This window comes from Schistosoma mansoni (assembly GCF_000237925.1).
Source record: "Schistosoma mansoni, WGS project CABG00000000 data, chromosome 1 unplaced supercontig 0071, strain Puerto Rico, whole genome shotgun sequence".
NCBI classification, from domain to species: domain Eukaryota; kingdom Metazoa; phylum Platyhelminthes; class Trematoda; order Strigeidida; family Schistosomatidae; genus Schistosoma; species Schistosoma mansoni.
The window spans coordinates 940,208-955,395 of record NW_017385989.1 but is presented as its reverse complement, the minus strand read 5'-3'; the positions used below and the strand labels follow the sequence as shown (position 1 = coordinate 955,395).

At 38.6% G+C, this 15,188-nt stretch overlaps 1 protein-coding gene across 1 annotated transcript in view; it reads right to left on the bottom strand.

Moving 5' to 3' along the window:
- Smp_139190 (adenomatous polyposis coli protein, putative) overlaps positions 1-2,255 on the bottom strand; it is a gene marked incomplete at its 5' end in the record, with an annotated part of 66,704 nt that extends 64,449 nt beyond the window's left edge. Inside the window, one exon of the mRNA XM_018791827.1 lies at positions 1,866-2,255. Within this exon, the coding sequence (XP_018645050.1) occupies positions 1,866-2,255 (390 nt within the window). The remainder of the gene's footprint in view (positions 1-1,865) is intronic.
- Between the last annotated feature and the right edge of the window lie 12,933 nt (positions 2,256-15,188).

Here is a 15,188-nt window from a genome sequence, read left to right as displayed (position 1 = left end):
ACATGCACACATGTATACACTTGTTTTTACATGATAAAAATCTACTTCACTTGATACATTGAATAGACAAATGAATCCGTGTTCAACATTTAAACTAACTAGCCAATTACTAACCTATTATAGTGAACATTATTAATATCTATCACAAAAAAAATCATCAAAATTAGTTTGACATTCTTTAAACATTGACGAAAACTGGAACTTGGTGAACATACAAGAAAAAAACTATCACAGTGAATCATCAGTACGATTATTAATGTCACTCTACACAGTCTAGAAAGTTGTTAACTAAAGCAAATCTTAAACATTGCAAGAACTGATTTGACATTTATTTATATGGTAAAAATGGTAGAAAATAATAAATGATGCTGACAGAGAAGCAATAAAAGTAAATAACCATGACAAACATGAAGAAAACAATTATCGAACAAAGGTATATCAATGTGACATGAATCCACCTACACACAAACCGATAATATTAAGTGGCTATTTCGTCAGTCAGTCAGCTACAACGTAGGACCAGGCACATTTATGCATCCGTCCAAGTTCCCATATCTCGTTAGCACAATAAGATCAACACCAAATTCATAGAAGTAGTTCATTTAGTGGTGGTTGTATATAAAGGAAAGGTTGTGTATAAGGATATAGTATAGGAAGGAAGAACGTTATGAAGCAATTTTAATCTCAAGGTTTAAGGGAACATGAAGAGTGTATACACCTACGCCATTGTGATCGATTCTCAGCCATGTCACACAAAGTCTCCAACCATTGGTTATGATAGTCACGCGGACCTCAACCAGGTAGTCTGCATCTGCCAACATGGCTCAGACTAGAAGTTAGTGACTTCAAGCACTGATGCCACGTTTTGGTATGGTCGCCCCTAACTCTTTTCCAACCATCCCCTACACTAGTCAGCATAGCGCGTCGTGGTAATCGGTTTTCAGGCATACGTAACACGTAGGCCAACCATCTCAGTCGATGAAGATTCATGACCTCATCAACTGATAAACCATCATTCCCTAATACTCTGTGTCTAACCTCACCATTACTTACCCGGTTATTCCAGCAGATGCGAGCAATATTTATAAGTCATATCTGGTCAAATACTAGTAACTTGCGAGTATCTTCTACTCTTAGTGGCCACGTTTCACAGCCGTAAAGTAGAACAGAGCGAACTGCTGTGCAGTATTCTCGTCCCTTAATTGATAGACGGATACTTCGTCTTCGCCATAGGTGACGTAAGTTGGCAAAAGCCAAACGAGCTTTTTGAATCCGTGGCTATTTATGAATAAACGAATTTTCACTACATATCTATTGATTGATTAGGAGTTAACACAAAGTCCTTGACTTAAGTTTTGTGCTAGTTATTGCTTATCGAGGAAGTGCAACTAAAATTTGAGCGAATCAAATATTTCTTTCCAAGTTTTAAACCTTTACGCTTGTGTTATTAAGATCGTGATTGGATAGAATGCGGTAAGTGAGTAATCAGTAACATAATCTACTACTTTATACTGGCCGTCATTAGTTAACTGATAAAAAGATTAACAGTAACTAAAAATGATGGCAATATTCAAAATCATGAAATTACACAAAGTTTTGCATTTTAAACTAGGTTGAAAAATACTTAATGTACTTTGGCTTTTAGTGATATTTTGGTTGATAACGGCTAGCTTTTTAAATAATCTTAATACTACACATTGTGCATGCTCTCATGTTGCATTTTATTACATACGCAAGCTAGGAAGAGCAACTCAGTGTGTAGAATTGGCCAAGGTTAGTTCACGGATTGAAGAGGTGGCTAAAAAATGAGATGCTTAACACATACGAACTATAGTTTATTTAAGAAGCTGAAGAACACAACTTACATTTTTTGTAGAATTGAGTGCGATTGGATAGCCCATAATAGGCAAACCATTACTAATATTCGGTTGAGAATGTGTAGAATTGTTCCGATAACAGTCATAAGAAGGATATGAAGTAGTTGTTCGGATATGGGATTGCGAATAGTGAGTAAAGTGATTGCTTGATGAGTTAGGAAAACGTTGTATAGATGGACTAGGAAGAATCACATTTTGATAAAGATGATGTCGACTATGAGCCAAGTTATACTGCTCGCTTGAATTTGGTTTGGACACATCATGTGTTGAGGACTGATAATATGATGATTGAGATGATGAACTTAATGACTGTGATGAATGAAAAGTAGTTACAGTAGGTGGAGATAACATAGACGAGGAATTGTAACAAGGATGCATTTTTGTGTAGTTTCAATCCGAATTCAATGGATTGAGCAGTATCTAGGGTTCATAGTTCTATAACGATAACTAACGTTCTTTACTTTGGACTGAATACTAAATAATACAGAGGAAAGTCAATGAGTTTTAAATAACAGAAAAGTGTTTAGTTGTTGTTAAAAGTAGAGTAAACAGTACAGTAAAAAGTGACTTCTTTAATCTCATAAATCAATCTTAAAATCATTGTTAAAACAATATTATCAAAATCCAAAACGACCGAGTCAGTAATACTGAGGTTACACCAAAGATACTAGACAAAGGTGTCATATCGGTCGACGTAGTTATGAATCTTGGTCGCCTATAGTGGTTAGTACATGTATTACCCATCCCTAAATACCGCCTACCTCAACCGACGATATTAGTTCGTGTAGAAGCAGGTTGTAAGAAACTTCGGGGTGGTCAAACTAAAACGTAACATCATTCCATGACGTTACTGACTCCTGGTCTGAGCCATGCTGGTAGATGGAGAATACCTAGTTGGGGTCAGTACGATAACCACTATCGGTGATCAGAGAGTTGTGTGATATTATTCAGAAGAGGTTACAATGGCCCAGACCCATTCAGTATTTATCGTCCTCTCTATATTGAGTACCAGATCTAAAACATTATGCTTCACCTTCAAACTGTCACACGTCGAAATGTGATAGAAGTCAACTAACGTAAATACAATAATAATTAACAGTTATTGCGCATAGTACGACTAGTTTGCTTGAAGGCGCTGGTAAAGGGCAGTCTGATTTGAAGTGGAGTGGTAGCAAGCTTTTAGTACTGCACTTACTTGGGTATTATCGTATTTAGTTATTTTCTCTTTATGGTTAATCAATGACGGTTGCTACGGTAGTAAAATAAATGGTAAAATTAAAACAGTACGACCTATTGGTTTACTATATAAGAATATCACTTGAGGTTCAGTGAATTTATCATCAATATCAGTGAGTATTTTTTGTGGAGTTTTGCTCTCTGAGCTAGATGATTTAATTGTGAAGTTTTGATTAGTCTTCTAAACAACACCGTCAGCACAAACTTCAGGTAGATTTATTTATTTGAACACAAATATTGATAGATAGGTATGCGCCACACAAAAAATTGTCATTTCATTTAATTGTGTGAAGGCTATGATACTGCCCAGGTGCCCGAACCGAATCAGGTGGTTTTCTTAAGAGGCCACATCCCGAGCCTTCGACCTACAGGTCTGATCCACAAGGCATTAGAGCATCGTAAGGAGATGCAGTCCCATGATAGCCGGTGACCAACGATTGATTCATACGCCATTCGTTCCTTCAGGATACTGGAGCCCATGCGCATCATTGGTTTGGAATCAGGGTTTTCCAACTCCCCTAGGTGGAGTTTCCGTGTCCACCAACCCGGTTAAAGCCCCGAACATTCAGTTTTCGTCCTCTCAATTTCGTAAACAACAGTAATGCCACGAGAAGGCAGTGAGTAGGACTTCCCTGGTAGAGGCTGTATATTCGCGTGGCCATGTGAGAGCATTTCGAGAGCGAGAGCGGACTCTCCCCACTCTGGGCCGTACCAGGGCATTTGGGGGCTGAGTGAAGATACATCATGGTGTTTGACAGCCAGACAGTTCTCATGCGGACGAAGATGAAGAGGGAGACCATTTTATCTGGTGTACTGTTTCTCGCAGTTGCAACAATTTATTTTTTAGATAATGTTTGGCCTTTCTTTTATTATCTCATCCTATGGTTTGCATGATATAGTTTAAAACGATCAACATACACTAAGCTCCCCATAAGCATTCAAATGAATCAATGAAGTATTGGTTAGTGTATGTTGAAAAACTCAAATTAGGTCTGAGTAGGATGAGTAGATCACAAGCCTAATAACGCTAGTGAACCAAATACTTGACTAACTAAACCAAGGGTAAATATGCATTAGCAAACTTATAAGTTTCAAGGAATAAAGTATGAACTTTTGTATGTTAGCAGTATAATATAGTTTAACAGAGGTATTAAAAATGAGAATATAGTAGGCTCATTTTCGCACTGTATGGTATTCTGCGGAGGCTCATAAACCTATAGTCGGTTATTTTCCAAGTGTTATACATTTGACCTATTTCTAATACGTCCTCATGTCCCTTCGAGGATTGCCTTAGTTAATTTAAGTGCAAACGACGTAGTCAGGAAAAAACTATGTAACATGCATAGCAATCTGCATCAAAGGATGCTTCTATTAGTTTGCAATTAGTTTTATTTTAGAGGGAGTTTGTTCGCGGTTACTCTTGACTAGCTTTGAAACTTACCTTTTTCATATAGTCTGATTGAAGCGATGTACCTAGGTTTAGGTAATAGTTTTCGACAAGGCTAGCACTAAATAACTTATCAACGGAAAAAGACAATCCAAATAAACAACTGTGAACCTCTACTTTAGACCTGGGACTTCAGGTGATTTAATTTTACAAATTTGTCGACATGAATCGGTAAAAGTATAATATACAAACGCCCAAGGTTTAAAGTGAAGCGATGTACATATGTCTGAAACCTTATACTGTCAACTTTTTGTCTCAATTATCAGATTGTCTTACATTCACGCTCGTGTTATTTCTGATTGTTGTCAAATGCTTCCGTTACTAAATATAAGTGCATTCCGTGTGCTTAGTGAGTCTTCAGCCTACCTTCTCCTTTATTATCTTTTCCTCTACATTATACCACTTGCTGCCCTCAACAATCTCCGAGCACACAAAGTACCTTTAGATCAGACCCAGACCTACCAAAGACTGCATATTATGGTGATATCACCCCAAATGCTCAGGCACGGCCTGGAGTGTGTAGAGTTTGCTCTCCCTCTTGAAATGCTCTCACATGGCCACGTGTACACAACCACAGACAGGGAGGTCCTAATTACTGCCTTCTCGTGGCATTACTGCTGTTTACGAAATTTAGAGGACAAAAAGCGAATGTCCGGCGCTTTAACCAGGTTGGTGGATACGGAAAACCCACCTAGAGGATTTGGAAGACCCTGACTCCGAACCAATAGTGCACATGGACACCAGGCTTCTAAGGAAACAAATGGCGTATGAACCTATTGTCGGTCAACGGCTACCATGGAATTGCATCGCCCTACGTTGTTTCATTGCGTTGTGGATTAGACAAAGGAGACTACCTCCTTCGGTTTGGGCACCTGGACAGTATTCCAGCTTTCACACAAATCGGATGACAGTGTCGTACATATGTAGTCGGTGCCTCTTTGTACTGATGTTTATGTGTTTGAATAAATAATTCAAAACCGATAGCTAACGTGTTATTGTCAACTAAGTAAAAATTGGCAGTATTCGGCTCCCAAAATGTTTGAAATCAGTAGAGATATTTTTTATATAACAACGAAGTGAATTTCAGATGGTGCTGAGGCTAAATTACGTGATACAACTGCTTCGAAGGCAGACTGAGTGTCAGGGTTTTTAATGCCATTCACTTCTTATTGTCAAAGTTTTGATTCTATTAATTTGCGTTGCTAATTGTTTTACAACTAGGCAACGCTTCCTGATTGGCTAATAAGTAGCCCAATGTTTTCAGTATATTATTATTTTACCCTTAATTTGTCTACCGAATATACGTAGTTTTATTCTGTTCAACCTAAATGGTTTTAAAACATACTTTTGGCCCGAGTGAAGTCTTTGCATACACAAATTACCTCGCTTATGCTTCAAAACTGCAGTGTCACGAGAAACATACCCTTGTCAGGTTGCCGAGCAAACGGCCTGCCGAAATGTAACTTAACTATTGTTGCACCCGCGCCCAAGCCTTCAAACTACAAACTTCAGCCTTCTGTAATAAGGATAGGAAGTAAATCGGCTTATAATAATCCTTGCAATTTGTAGTACTGTGATACCCAAGTTTGCTTTGAATTTATCAACAGCAGGTGATGATATTACGTATCCGAGTGGAGAATGTCCTTGAAGCTGGAAAATCTAGGCATGGACGGACCTCTCCGAAAATGGCTTACGGATTTCCTGGTAGGTTGTGGACAGAAATTAAGAATAAGTTCCAAGTGTTCTACCTGAAGACAAGTACTGAGTGGAGCATCTGAGTGAAGTTCTGTCCTAGGTCCATTACTTTTCATACCGTATGTAAATGAACTGAATATCAGTGACTTAAGAGCTCTAATGGTGATCAGCAGGAATACTCCATCCATCACGTTCTTACTGGGCGATCCTGGTATCCCATTTTCCACCAGCAAAAAGACCCCAGACATCTTTCTTTGAGATACTCCAGATATCTCTTCCCATTACTACTCTGCTATCATTTAATCATACTAACCCCTAGGGTTTCTCAAAAGGACAGTTGGTAGCTTGGCTCTGGAATTGTTCAAAACTATTTTCAGTGTTTACTTGATACGTTGTCTGAAAAAGCCTCCTGAGCTGAACAACTACCATAAGATGGATGTTACTCATTTGCAATATACTTACAGCGGAGCGATTCAGGTCAAAATAAAACACTAATAATCTCGCCTGGAAGTCCTTATCTTGTAGTCAGTGCACCCATGTTCGAGGCAACTAATGACGTGTTTCAGTTCGTCATCTTCTTGCGTATAACATCTAATGTCGGCAGGGAATGGTTATGTTGCCTGTATCGCAACATGTAGTATTTGATTTAAATCCTCTTTCAATGATATTGTTGTAATAGTTACATCTTCAATTTCTAGCTTCTAATTAGCAATTATTTGAGATAAGATATCAACCTGCCTGAACTTCTCTATTGATATAAAACCTTGTTAGACATCACAACTCATTGTTCTCCATCACTCTCTCTCACATTTCACTGCAGAAGTAGAAGCTAGTATGACATGTATCTACTAATCTACCATACCTTTGTCTATTCCACCACAAACTGCATTGTTGGGGGTTTATATCCAAACACCTTGTTGCTCCTCCGTTTCTCTTGTTTTCATCACCAAGTTCTCAGAGCTTCTTACTCCTGGAACGAACCTAAAATAAGCTTAACGTGCTCCTCTTTCAAGTTCAAATACCCTTTATACCTACCTTATGACAACCGGAAGGTTCTTAGACAGTTGTGCTGCACAAATACTTGGCGGAATCACAAGTCTAACACGCGAGTGCCGATTTGGAACCTGCCGTGCGTTTCTCGAAGTCTTGCAGTGCCGTTTTTGAAACATGTCATAAAATGTGTACTCATAGTACATTACTAACCCACAAATCTAATTATTAACTCGCTGATACGTTTGGAAGAATGCACTGCTATATGTTATCATTGATTTGATCTATTTAACAATCCTACTTGTGAGGCATTTTATCAGTAAACTAACGTTGTAAGACATTGGTTAAGTATGCAAAAAATGCATGTAACTGCTTTCAGAAATGTATTAGTATTATTGTGAGCAAGTAATGCAATAGCTCAGCGTTGTAATATATTCTCCTTATATGAGGGAATACTTGAATTTTATCCAAATATAGATATGAGCGGTTTGTAAATTGTTAGAAGCGCAAACGAATGACCAAAAATTATTTTGTGAAATTCTTCATTCCAAAACCAAAACTGGTCCTTCATTTTCAATATAACTTTTTTTCATATAGTTAGATTAGGAACTCGTGACACTTGAGCAATAGGCTATTCCTTGGCATTACTCACCTACTTGCTTACTCCTGTTACCCCTCGTATAGGAGCATCGTCAATGAAGTTTATGTATAGTGACGAGTTCCACTCAATCGATTGTTCAACGATGATCTGTAGTTTCGTCATTCAGTCTGCGTACAAACGATACTCACGGAATCCGGTCTGTTGATTACAAAGCTGGACGTCCATTGAATCTTTCATCTGGTTCAGCAACACTGTCGAAAACTTCTCTTGGTACCGATAATAGTGTGATGCCTCTGTAGCCCACGCATTTAAAGAATTTTCGATGACAATTCATATGTATTCGTAGTGTTAATAAACCCTGTCGAGAATATCTCCGCAACTAAATAAACCATATTAAAGTTAACAAATCAACTGATGCACTAGCTGGGATTCTTCCTCCCTGTGGTTATACTTTTGTTCCTTCAGATAGCCTATCAATGCAAATGCTAATTGTGAACAAACCCATACGGATAGCTTACCGGTCTTAACGTTAACTGACTTTCCAATTTCAACCAAAGATAATACCAACATCGAAACTGATCATTTTTTCTATTTCAAAGCACAAAATACTTAAACCATCCATGTGTTAAGCTATTAATTAACGGTTATTGATACGCATCCTAATGCAGCTTGTTAAAATATCTCTACACTAGATTACTCTTCATTATTATAACTTTATTTCAGGTTTTATTAATGTTTATGTGGATTTTCATTTTAGGCGTGTTAAGCATTAAACCAAGCGTTTTGGAATTATAATACAGATTTCCCGATCAGTTGCTGCCGCCCACTTTTTGATTTATCTTTCGGACTATCAATACTTCGAGGATTTTAATTGTTACTTTGGTAGCTTTCGGCGCACGATAATCCCAGTCGATTTGATATCGAACCAACCTCACGCTGGTTCTGGTGAGAGAGTAGTGTAGTGATATTGGTTCCTAACCACACGATCTTTGAAGTTGAACATATAATTACTGAGATGATTCACTTTCAATATGTACCACGATGAGAAGGTCAAAAATAGTGGACACGGGAACAATCATTCGAAATGACATGACTTGGTTCTGCAAGCTTGGTCACTATGTATAACTTAATACTATTCACTTTAAATATATCATCCTACCCCCAGCCCAAATGTGTTTTTCAGAAATGCTCGACGTCGTATTGCTGATGGTCACGATAAAATGAGTCAGTCTAGAGAATGATGGGACTTTCACGTAAGACCTTGTGGACTTACCTGCCACATCATGACAAATCTACAATTTCGGTGTCAAGTCTATTATTATGGTAGCGAAGATAAATGTAATAATGTTGAAGTAGGTCGTAATTCTACAGAACTATCACAAGTATCCAATTTAAGCCAAGTTGAACTAGATTAACGCAACTGAGTGTTCTGTACTTGGAATTTATAATAAGCTCGGGATAATGCTCAAAGAAATCATTATTACATACAAACAACACAATGAATTAGTTGTAGTGATACATAATTACATAAAACAGATGTTAAAGGGAGCATGACTCTTCACTAGAAAGCCTCACGCATACCGCTGCAAAACTGCAAGTTTCAGTTATACTCAGTTTGCCAACTCCCAAAATGATAATAACGGAAATGTCATGGTATGACCCGGCCTCCACGTTCTGTAGTAATATTTGAAGGGCAGCCAATGTCTGTAACCCATAGTACGAGAAGCGCATGAGCTACTGTTTCAGCAGCGATGTCCTTGATGGGTACTGCTTCTGGCCATCGTCTGAAACGGTTCACACACGTTAAGATGTAAAAGTATCCATTTCAGTCTGGTAAGGGTCCTACCAGATCAAAATGAACATGGCCAAAACGAACTGCGGGAGTTGCAAAAGAGCCAAAGGGATATTTTTTGTGTCAAATCACTTCAGGTTTCTAACAGCTTATACAGGAGCGTGCTCTTTCGCTCTCATCTTCATACATACCAGGCCATATGAAATTGTCCTGCCAAGAGCGTGAAGGTCGCTCAAACACTTTGATACGAAAGTTGGTGCAACGTATTGAAAATTTTGGTTCGACAACGTTTAAGCACAATCGGACGATTTCTACCTGTAGATTTATGGTAAAGTTCCCTTATCAATTCCTATTTATTTGATTCTTTGTTTCAGATTTTTCAAAGATAACTAGTGCTGAAGAACAGCGTTTTCCTTCCGAAACTAAGGGGGTTCATAAAGGTCGATTACTTGGAGACCGTTCAAGGAAGTCATACGGGACAAAGCGTCCGCAACTGCTTCGCTTACTCAATACATATATTGAATATCTGAAGTAAACTGAAAAGTGTAGCTCAGTTGTTGAGACTTTCGATGGGTGTACTTGTTTGGAGATGAGCTTGGATAGAAGGTATGATGTTTATGATCGGCAAATAGAACGAATTTTTAACCTTTCACAGAGTGTTAATAGTGGTGTACAATACCATACATGATTAGGTGTTCCCTGTCAAAAAGGCTATATCTCGATCGACTGTCCTGCAACCGTCTCCAGAAGAATGACAAATGTTTTCGGGTGTTATTTATCCAGTGTAGTAATACTCTTCCGATTGCCTAATACGGAGACATAAATTGGTGCTTGCGTGTTTCAGGGTGCGAGCACGGTTAGTTTTACTATACTTTCCTTGACTGTGGAGAATGCTTTATTCTCATTTTAGTTCGAGTCGGTGGTTTTCTCATTTTATACGATTTTAGTCTGTTAAGGTTCTCATGAGAGTAGTGCAGTTCGGTACGAACTGTCGATAAAACTTATCACCCATTTGAATATACGTAATTGCTTGACTGTGGTCGGTGTTTTGTAATTCTGAATGAACACGACTTTGTTTTACAGAGAGTAAACGCCTTGAGAATAAGTAATATGCCCGAGAAAGTCTAAGAAGTCGGTTCCGATCTAACATTTCTGAATGTCCATAGTAATTTCATTCCTTTGCAGTCGTCCAGAAACAAGGCCAAAATGCCAGAGATGAGATTCTCTATCAGCACTTGTTGTCCAGCAGTCATCAACATACGTGTACATGAAGTTGAGAGATCCTTGAACACATCATCAATGAATATTTGGAAAGTTTGTGCAGTATTTCTCGAAGCGGAAAGCATGCGCAAAAATTCGTAGAGTCTGAAGGGAGTGGTGATAGTCGTTTAAGGAATGTCGTTTGAAGCCATGGGAATCTGGTTATTAGTCTTGATAAGATCGATGTTGAATGAAACAGTTGTACCTTTTAAGGTGGCTGTCAGGTTGTAGATTTATAAAAAGGGTTGACGGCCAAGAGAGGTTCTTGCATTAGGTCGTCGATAATCGCTGGTTGAATTCTAATCGTTGCTACTCTTTTTAGAAACCATGTGCACGAGGGATAGCCGTGAGTTGTTTGGTGGCTGGATAATTCCCAAGACTATCATAAGCACGAATTCGCATTTGGTAAGTTTTAGTTATTTGGCGCATTTTCAAAAAAAGCATGTTGTCTTGTAGCCGTTATGTGGTGTGAAACACTGTTAATTACACACAGTAGTAAAAGGCCATGTTTTTTGTTTTCAAGGTACTTATCAAGTGTCTGTTGGAAGTATGGATCTATCGTATACTTAATTGTGACTGAGCATAACCTACGACCAGAAAATAAAGTCCCATAAACAAATAACTTTATATTTCCGTTCACTTGTGGAATTATGGTCCAGTTCGATCTTCGTTCTACTATAATAATATACTTGATATCAAAATTGTAGACTTATCATGTTGTGAAAGGCAAATCTACAAGATCTTACGTGGCATTCACATCATAGTCTACTCTGACTCGCTCTATTGTGACAACCAGTAATATAACGTTTCACACTTCTGAAGAACATATTTAAACTAGGTAGAGAGTAATTTATCAAACATAAAACACAATAGGTTATACATTTAGTGACCATTCCTACATAGCTGAGCCATGCCATTTAGATTCACTACCCCCTCGTTCACCATTGCTTACCTACTCTCAGCGCTTGATGTCCAATTTGAATTTTCTCAGTTATCTTGTGATTAGCTTCGAAGATAGTGGGGTTAGGACCAATATCACCACACACTAACCTCGATTTGTTCAAGTCTATGAGAAAATTATAGTGTCGTAGCAGGTCTGTGCCAATGATTAAGATTGAGACGTCTGCAACAACGGACGTTCAGTGAATGAGTTCGCGTTAGCCCACTTTGAGATAAACATATCTTTTATCTCATGTGGTGATAGATTTATCGTTTGCCACCTTTAATTTGAAGACTGGATCTTGCAGAGGGCGAATAGAACTCTAACTTCTGATCCAATGTCGACGAGATTGCGAACTTTAATCATCACATCAATGACTAATAACAAACGACCATGTCCACAAGCTACGGTTGACATCAACGCTGGATAAGATTGAAGAAAGGAGGAACAAGAAGGCAGCAATCAGTACCAGCAGAACAAGAACAGAAAATGCCAAGGCGCAATCCAAAAACGCAAAAGCAAACAAGCAAATGATGAGGAGCATCAGAACCGACAAACGTAAATATGTGGAAGATTTGGCAATGGCGGTGGAAAAGGCTGCAAGAGAAGGAAACATGAGACAATTGTATGATACAACAAAGAAACTCGCTGGATATTACCGTAAACCAGAACGACCAGTGAAAAGCAAAGAAGGCGAGGTAATCACCAACATTGAAAAACAACGAAACAGGTGAGTAGAACACTTCAAAGAACTCTTGAATCGACCATCAGATAAATCAAGAGCGGCAAAGTAAAAGGACCAGACAACATTCTGGCAGGGGCACTGAAAGCAGATATAGCAGAAACTGCAAAGATACTCCACATTCTTTTCAGTAAGATGTGGGATGAAGAACAAGTACCAACAGACTGGAAAGAAGGACTTCTGATCAAGATACCAAAGAAAGGTGATCTCAGCAAATGTGATAACTACAGGGGCATCACTGTTCTCTCAATACCAGGAAAAGTCTTCAACATGATATTGCTAAGCAGAATAGAGGACTCCATAGACGCCTAACTTCGAGATCAGCAGGCTGGATTTCTTAAGGATAGATCGTGTAAAGACTAAATCGCAACTCTACGGATCATTGTGGAACAATCAATCGAATGGAATTCATCACTCTACATCATATTCATTGACTACGAGAAGGCATTTGATGGCGTGGACAGGACGACACTATGGAGGCTTCTTCGACACTACGGCGTGCCTGAGAAGATAGTCAATATCACACGGAACTCCTATGATGGATTAAACTGAAAAATCGTCCATAGAGGACAACTCACTGAATCGTTCGAGTCAAAGACCGGTGTTAGGCAAGGTTGCTTACTCTCCTGGTGATCGACTGGATCATGAAGAGGTCAACATCTGGAGGGAAGCACGGGATACAGTGGACAGGTAGGATGCAGCTGGACTATTTAGACTTCGCAGATGATCTGGCTCTTCTATCACAAATGCAACAACAAATGCAGGAGAAGACTAGCAGTGTAGCAGAAGCCTCAGCAGTAGTAGGTCTCAATATAAACAAAGGGAAAAGCAAGACTCTTCGATACAATACAACATGCACCAATCGAATTACACTTGACGGAGAAGCTTTGGAGGATGTAGAAACCTTTACATATCTGGGCAGCATGATTGATGAACAAGATGTAACTGATGCGGATGTGAGGGCGCGGATCGGCAAAGCAAGAGCAGCATATCTTCAATTGCAGAACATCCGGAACTGAAAACAATTGTCAACCAACATCAAGATCAGAATTTTCAATACAAATGTATAGGGCGGAGACGTGGAGAATTACGAAAGGCATCATCTGGAAGATCCAAGTGTTTATTAACAGTTGTCTATACAAGATACCTCGGATCCGTTGATCAGAAACCATCAGGAACAAGCTACTGTGGGAAAGAACAAACCAGATTTCATCGGAAGAAGAAATCGAGAAGAAGCGCTAGAAGTTGATAGGACACATATTAAGGTAAGCAGCCAACTGCGTCACAAGGCAAGTCCCCACATGGAATCCTGAAGGCCAAAGGAGGAGAGGAAGACCAAAGAATACATTACACTGAAAAATAGTGACAGAAATGAGAGGAATAATTAGCAATTTTATAGAACTAGAAAAAAAGTCTCATGAAAGAATGGGTTAGAGGATGCTCCATTGGGAGTAGAAGGCGTGAGTAATTAATAATATGAATGTTTGAGAGCATAGGAATGCAAACAACAGGAGATACTTTATTGAACATTCCTTATACTGATTAATGGTTTTTGTAAAGATAGATTTTGAATGAGCAATCTATTTTTAGTATATATGAGATTAGATTTAGAGAATTTACTGTTATTAAAGAAGGTAGGTAATAATAGATAACATTAATCACTGATGAACCAAGAAGAATGAAAGTCAGCCTGTATGATTTGTGATTTATTTATCAGGGAAGATGAAAAACCAACAAACATTAAATGGAGAAATACGAATAAATAAAATGGTTTGCTAAGTAGATAGTTCTTGTGAATTACAATTAATATAAACTTACAGCAATAACGTATAATCCACTTGGTGTTGTTTACTTGTATCTTCTCATTGTTATTTAGGACTGCAATCGATCAGTCTCTTATTGACATATGTGTATACTGTGCGGACTACCTCGATATTACCAGAAGTCACGACCTTTATAAGTAATGATGGATAGTGACTAGCAGTGGAATCCAGAACACGCGTTTCGTCGTATTTGGACTCATCAGCCAACAAGAGACCGATCAATTGCAGTCCTAAATAACAACGGGAAGAAACAAGTCAACAACACCCAGTGAATATAACTTCACCCCATTGCACAAGCAGGTGGCTATCAGGACTCAGTAGCTAAGTGGATAACATAATGGCGTCTGAAGTGAAAGGTACTGGGTTCGAGTCTCAGAGTGAACATGAACTCTGAGATGCAGGTACATCTAGCTGACGAGTCCCAAGTAGGATGGAACGCACATCCTGGATTCCATTGCTAGTCACTATCCATCATTGTTTACAATAATGTATAATCTTCATACCTTTTTTCAAGAGTTATCAACTTGATTTCTTTATAAGTACGAGAAAAGTTGTACAAAATGATCAACATTAGTCACAACGAAATGAACAATTGTAACTAATCTTCCAGCTGAAGAGGAAATTAGGAAAAGACGTTGGAAGTAGATCGGACATATATTGACGAAATCACCAATGTGCATTACAAGGCAAGCCCTAACTTGAAATCCGGAAGCGAAAAGGGAAAGAGGAAGTCCAAAGAACATATTATGTCGGGAAATAGAAGCGGATATGAAAAGGATGAATAG